Below are 6,884 nucleotides of genomic sequence, written 5' to 3'. Positions count from 1 at the left end.
TTATGTCAAAAAGCATGAATATTTATTCAAATAAATAAACACTCATCAGTCATCACACATTGAAAAAGTAAATAATTTAAACTATACAAGCTGTTTGCCAGTAACACAATATCCTGGAAACAAATAAATTAACATCATGGTTTTAGGAGTCATTCCTCCCAGGAGAGTAAACTTGAAATAGTTTTGACAATTCAAGGGTTCAGTCCTGTTTGTTGGGATCTCTGTCTGAGTGTCTCTCGAGTTTAGATCAGCTGTCTCTCCCCTCGGCGAGAGCCCAGTCCGGAACAATCCTTCATCTTTGGACCGGATGACCTCGTCTTCCTTTTGGTCCGCGAACTATTTCTGTATGGTCCATATTGACACTAAAAGGAGATCAGAAGAAAATATATAATTAGTGTCAATATTTTTCTTACTTTACTCTGATTATTTCTTCTTATTTAATTCATGTTTCACGTCCGTTCAAGTCACGGTGCGTCTCTCACCATATTAGGAGTGGGTAAGTGCCGAAGTCCTCGTGCGCTCAGGGCGCCCTCGCCATGCGTCTCTCCTGCTGTCCGGGTGACGCGCTCTCGTTATCTTGTCGGGTTTTAAAGTCCTCGATAGCCTTTCTGTTCTGGTAATCGATCAGCGCCATGGTGATCACCGCGTTCCAACAGTTCTCCTCCCCGGAGCACCGGAAATCGATCTCCTTATTGTCTGTGGTCACGATGGTGAAATAGACGAACTTGCCGGTGCGCTCCACGCAGTCCACTTTCTTGATGGACTGCAGCTTCAGCTCCTTTCCCTTGGAGCGCTTCTGCGTGTCGGCGTAGATGTTGAGGCTGTCCGTGGTCAGGACGCACGTCTTCCTCTTCCAGAATTGGAGCAGGTTGTCGCTCCTCTTCTCCAGCTCTCCCTCCTTGAGGACCTGGCTGATCTCCTCCGCTGACATTTTCATTGTTCACGCGGGCTGTGTGTAAAAGTCCCTGCTTTCCTGTCCAAGGAGCCCGAGGAAGGAGCTTCTCTGTCAAAGCTTTCCGTAATCCAGAGTGACGTTGAGAATCGTTGTGAATGAAACTAGGCACCAGAAGACTTTTATAGTCCGCCCTGGCCTGGGCCCTGCCCACTTGACGTCAGATGATCGGGGAATGCATCAACAGTTGCGAGTGGAGTAATTCAGGGCGGAGTGGGCGGAAGTCTGCGCGCAAGAGGGAAACAGGGCGGGGGAAGTCCTAACGTGGACCTTAATTACACTGCAAGCATGTTAATTACTAATCCACATCCTGCTGAGGAGATTAGACCAAATATTTGCCCATTTTCCAGTTGATGAATCAGGATATTATGTTTGATTATGTGGGCTGAGGGCGAACACGCGCGTAAAAGTCTGTCTGGCCAAGTAAACCTTTTAATCCAACATTTATAAAGAGGGATCCCTGGATTCGCTGATGCAGTTTGAGACCAAGACTTTTCAATTACAGCAGGTTAATCATCCCCTTTATAACTACTTAGTGACTGCCATATTACTCAATTGGTTCTTGTAAAGAAAAAGGTAACACATTAGACAAAACCTGTTCTATGTCAGCATTATATTACACAGACTCGACTATTTCTGTCTGTGGATGTAAAGGACCCAAACAATCCTCAAGCTCAGTTACCACTCAGTGAGCAGGATCATCAGACTGAGTGGTGTCAGCTAAGTAAAATAGTTTTCAAAGTTGAGGGAGCGCAGGGAGTCACAGAGTTCATCAGCAGCTAAAGAGCTGGAAACAAATTGAAGGAAGCAGACAGTTTTCATGTAGATACTTTTAAGGTTGTTCAACATTATATGTGGGTCACCCTACCGCCTTTGAAATGTCAATTAACCAAAGTTAACTTAATTATAAAATTAAAAGTGGATTTTTTATAATAGAATTTGGGACTAAAGACCTGGAATGTCTGATGGATGACTATTTATTTTATTTTTTTCCATGGGCTGTATGAATTTAAACTCAGCTGGTCTTGCTGTTTGTATTTGTTTGTTTGTTATATTGTTCTGTGTATAAGTGTGTACTGGGTGTGTGTTGGACCCCAGGAAGAATAACTGATGCGTATGCTGGTGCTAATGGGGATCCTAATAAATAAAGTAAGAAAAAAATACCAAAATATGGTACCAATCTTTTAAGTGGTTTGGCAAGTTTCAAATAATGATATATCATTATTATGACCTTAACCCTAACCCATTATGCATTAAGAGTAAGTGTTTCCATTAAAAGAAAGAATCATTTAAATGTGTCATGTTCAAAAGCAAATTTAAATATGTTTTCCTCCAATAAAAAATCCAGAAAGTTTGCCAAACATGTTTTGATAAAAAAAAGTAATTTTATGTTTTGAGTGTTGTCATTTTATTCAGTTCAACAAAAGATGTCAAGCCAGATTTACTAAAATACAGTATGTATGAATTTAATGACATAAAAACATAATTTTTCATTCTAATAAATACCTGTCTTTTCCAATAAAGAAAAAGCAAATTTCACACCCACATGATTTTTCCCCATCATTATGTGTCATGACAGAAAATGAAAGCTTCACTGCCCTTTGATATATTTGAATAGGTGTGTCCACTGGCATATAGGTCACATCTGCTTCTCTTACGGCAGTAAGCGTTCTGACCTTCTCATCTAAAGGATCTAAAGGAACAGAAGAAGTGTTTAGGTGTGTTTCACTGAGCTTCTCTGAGCTTCTGCCTTATGGAATCACAAAGTATCAAAACTTCTTTACAAAGTCAGGTTTTGTGGATTCATTCAAGTGTAAAAAATAACTTGGTGTTGTATTAAAACCAGTTTCTTTGTTATCCCCAAACCCTACCCCTCTGCGAATCAGCAAAAAGGAGGCGGTAAGAAGGCAGATGTCATCAACTCTTCCCCACCATCGCCCACACAAGCTTGACCCCTGACCCCTTACTGTTGAGTTCAAATGCAACCAGTGTATCTTGTGGCAAACGTGCAACAAGCGCCCTCTCAGGCCTCTCCTGTCTGCCTCACTATCAGTCTCCTCTCACAGACGTTTTGGAAACTTCTCCTTCAGTTTCCCTCAGGAAGTCAAATGTCACACACAGCCAGGCACACACTAACACACCATACGCACATACACTCATACACAATTTCACTAAACTTTCTCCAGTGATTGTGAAAACACTGAGTGATCTTATTTGGGTCAAACTACTTTGTCTTTTTCTTTAAGTACGAGAGAATCTCCGAGAAGTCTTCTCACTTCAACACTACTTGGATGGTATAGACAGTTGACAGCACAAAGGGCGTTACCATGGTGACTCACTTTAAACAGTCTGCCTAGCATCCCCTGCACAAGTACTGACACTGAAGGGGGATGTTGTGGCTGATTTAATCCTCTGATAATAGAGAAAAGGAATCCACATTTGTGCACAGAGTTGAGTGAAGAGGTTACTTCTCTTCCCTATGTCTGTGTGTGTGTGTGTGTGTCTGTGTGTGTGTGTGTGTGTGTGTCTGTGTGTGTCTGTGTGTGTGTGTGTGTGTCTGTGTGTGTCTGTGTGTGTGTGTGTGTGTGTGTCTGTGTGTGTGTGTGTGTGTGTGTGTCTGTGTGTGTGTGCGTGCGTGCGTGCGTGCGTGCGTGCGTGCGTGTGTGTGTGTGTGTGTGTGTGGGTGGGTGCGTGTGCGTGTCTGTGTCTGTGTCTGTGTGTGTCTGTGTGTATATGTGTTCCTATATGGCATTTTATTTGTAGGAGTATAGCCATGAAGACATGCCCAGGCAATGACTCAGCAGGTGGTGGGGCACTTTACTTTGACAGAGTTTGCAAAAGGAGGGCCAGGTAAGACAGTGTGTGTGTTTGCAAGCGTGTGTGAGTGTGTGCGTGTGCATGCATGTTTGTGTGTGTGTGTGTGTGTGTGTGTGTGTGTGTGTGTGTGTGTGTGTGTGTGTGTGTGTGCGTGCGTGTGTGCGTGTGCGTGTGCGTGTGTGTGTGTGTGAATATGCTTTGTCAATCCATATTTAAGGATTCAAATTTAGGTCACAAAAGAAAAGGGGGGGAAATAATGGATATGTAATATTTGTGTTGTTTTTCTGTGTTTCTACGCAAAGACGATGAGAAAACGACAAAAACACAGTCCAAAGCTAAATGATCCATATTCAGTCAGCACACCAAAACCAAGCCTTTTGACTCCCATAATATGGGATACACTATATCCAATCTGTGATTTTAGTCACAGTGATAAGTGACTAAGTGATTTTAGTGGTTGAACTTAGGTGTTTCTCTGATTTCCCGGCTTGTGGGAAATGTACAACTATTCCCAGAGGGAGTCACACTCTGCACCAAATCAGCACCCTGTGGTTCTCTGTGTCCACGCAGACAAAACAAAACCTCCAGAGACTCACATGTAGGAGAGGGAGGAAGTGAATGATCCGCACAACAGGAAGGTTTTGGTTAGAAACTGAACAGATAAGATATTTGCTGCTGAGAACAAGGTTAAAACAACATACATAATGTGGTTTTTTTTCCCACCTTGTTTATTTGAGGGTGATGGAGTTCGCAGCCGAGGGCAACATGTGTGTGACAAACAGCAGGTGGAAAGACCGGAACAGAGTTTGGACGTGTCAGGGCATGAAGCTGCTGAATGTTTACTGTGAGACACAGCACACTAAACTTAGATACAGAGGTCTGCTCATTGAGTCCTGCTGGATCCATTTGTTTTGGTTGAACATTAAGAAAACAAGATTGTGCTCAAGATTAATAGATTAATTGATTAAAACAAAAATGAGGTGATTGCATAACAGAACTCTGACTGAAACAAAATGAAAAGGTGTGGGTGCCACCCAGAACCAGTAACAATACATTTGAACTGGCTGTATCTCATTAGGATCTAATTAGTATTAATTGGACGACTGAAATTATTTTTCATATCATTTTTATTTTCCCAAGCACAACATATTTTTGTTCACTTTGCTGCATTAAATACTATTGACATAAAATCACCTTTTGAGTTTTTATGGTGCACCATTCTGCAGATGAACAGCAACATTTACAAAAACATGTACCTAGTAGTTACGCTCTTCTCTTTAGCCGCTTAAAGTTCACCTACTAGTTGCTAAAGATGACTAACTTTTTTTTGGTTCTTGACAGATCAACTCAACAGTAAAGTTGAAATAAAATTAGAGGAGTAAACAGACAGAGAGGCAAAAGGAGGAGCTGAAAGAAGCTTAAATCATTTTTAGAGCTGAGAGGAACAAGGGTCTGGCCAATCATCTGTAGATTATTGATCCCTTTGATTCATTATTAAACTAACGACAGATTATAGAAGCTTTAACCTTCAAATTTAATCTTGTGAAGATTAATCATGTGTGATGAAAGAGTGCCCTGTACAGACCAGAGCAATAAAGAGTCATTAAAGGTGTGGGCTACAAACTGCCACACCCAGCAGTTACACTAACTACACACAGAGGTTAATGACCTCAGTTTACCGGAATAGTCTGGACACAAAGTTCGGCAAAACCTCACAAGGCTGAAATGTTAATGATAATTACAATATCATAACTATAAAAGTATAAAACATGTATAAAAAGAGAGACATTTTAAATATACTGTACATTTAATTTCAAAAGCAGGTGACTTATGTTGTCTGATTATTTCTTTAGATTAGTGCAGAAAAATGGTTTTGCACTGCGTATGTGTGCACACATTATGTTTATTTGCGTTGTGTTTATACACATTTGAAGCCTCTGTTGTCAGACAGTGAACTAAACATAGGCAATGTAACAATGGGGAGCAGTATGGATGAGCTGCCTGTGACGGGCCGCTGACAAGTACAGCAGAGCCCGCAGGTAACAGCTGCATACTGTGACACGTTTATGACTTTGTCCTGTCACTCACACACACACACACACACACACACACACACGCACGCACACACACACGCACACACATCCTCTCCTGCATGCTCTTTGGTGACATGCCCTTGTGATGAGCCTCCGCAGCTATTTGAGGCATTGTTCTGATAAGCCCTGTGTGTGTGTGTCTTCGGCTGCACTGGCATTCAGCAGCGTGGGAAAAAGAACAAATGGCTGATGAGGGCAGCGCACAGTCAATCATACAAACAGCGAGCAGCATGAGGAACTGCTGCACAACTGCATAACAATGAAAAAAAACGTAACTGCTGACCTACTCTGTGCACTGGCTCATGAGGAGCTGGAGTTAAAGACGGCAAAGAGGCTCAAATTTACAACATATTCTTCAATCCATCACCAAGTTTTATGTTAAAGCCAGGGACTTGTTTAGCGATGGGAAAAGACTATTTTGAATTAAATACATGTAGCAATCCAAGACTAAGTAATGATCATAGCAGAAGAATCATCAGTGTTATCATAATCAAAATAGTTGCTCACTGATACAGTTCAATTCAGGGCAGCTTAATATATAACAATGCATTATATTTTATAGGATTCTATTTCTTTTTAAAATAGCAACCTGAAAAGGAAAAATGAACTCCAGCAGTAAGATAGAGAGAAAAATATTTATCTTTAAAATATAGAGAAAAGGTACTTATGTCCATATTTTTGTACTTTAGTACTACATGAGAATATATTCAATCACATTCCTCCGTTGGCCTCTTTACTCTGTTAAATATTCCCAGAATGTTGTTCATGCCGAGAAAACATTCTCTTAAATGTCACTGCATATTAAAACACTCTAATGGCTGTGTCCTACCATCATTAACACATACCTCAACACAAAGGTGTGTGAACCACAGCGTGCGATAACCACACTTCCTTCACTCTCTGCATAAATGGACTCGGTGATGAGAAGTGATGCGGATCGTAGCTCGCAGAGTCCAGCATAGCCTCATTCTTGCCAATTTGACTCTGCAGAGTATGACAGGTATGGCAGGTATGTAGGTCTG

At 41.3% G+C, this 6,884-nt stretch overlaps 1 protein-coding gene across 1 annotated transcript; it reads right to left on the bottom strand.

The window, feature by feature from the left end:
• On the bottom strand, positions 1–1,060 carry phlda2 (pleckstrin homology-like domain, family A, member 2). The gene is made up of 2 exons (XM_020642599.3): positions 483–1,060; positions 1–362 (listed from the first exon to the last, which is right to left on the bottom strand). The coding sequence occupies exon 1, from the start codon at positions 935–937 to the stop codon at positions 521–523; it is 417 nt and encodes a 138-aa protein (XP_020498255.1). The 5' UTR covers positions 938–1,060; the 3' UTR covers positions 1–362; positions 483–520.
• Positions 1,061–6,884: the final 5,824 nt, after the last annotated feature.

This window comes from Labrus bergylta, chromosome 7, assembly GCF_963930695.1.
Source record: "Labrus bergylta chromosome 7, fLabBer1.1, whole genome shotgun sequence".
In the NCBI taxonomy this organism is placed as follows: domain Eukaryota; kingdom Metazoa; phylum Chordata; class Actinopteri; order Labriformes; family Labridae; genus Labrus; species Labrus bergylta.
Note: the sequence above shows the minus strand (reverse complement) of the source record. Positions and strands in the feature narration are given on the sequence as shown.

Coding starts and splice junctions, on each gene's coding strand:
- phlda2 (XM_020642599.3), bottom strand. CDS start 937: ATGAAAATGTCAGCGGAGGAGATCAGCCAGGTCCTCAAGGAGGGAGAG.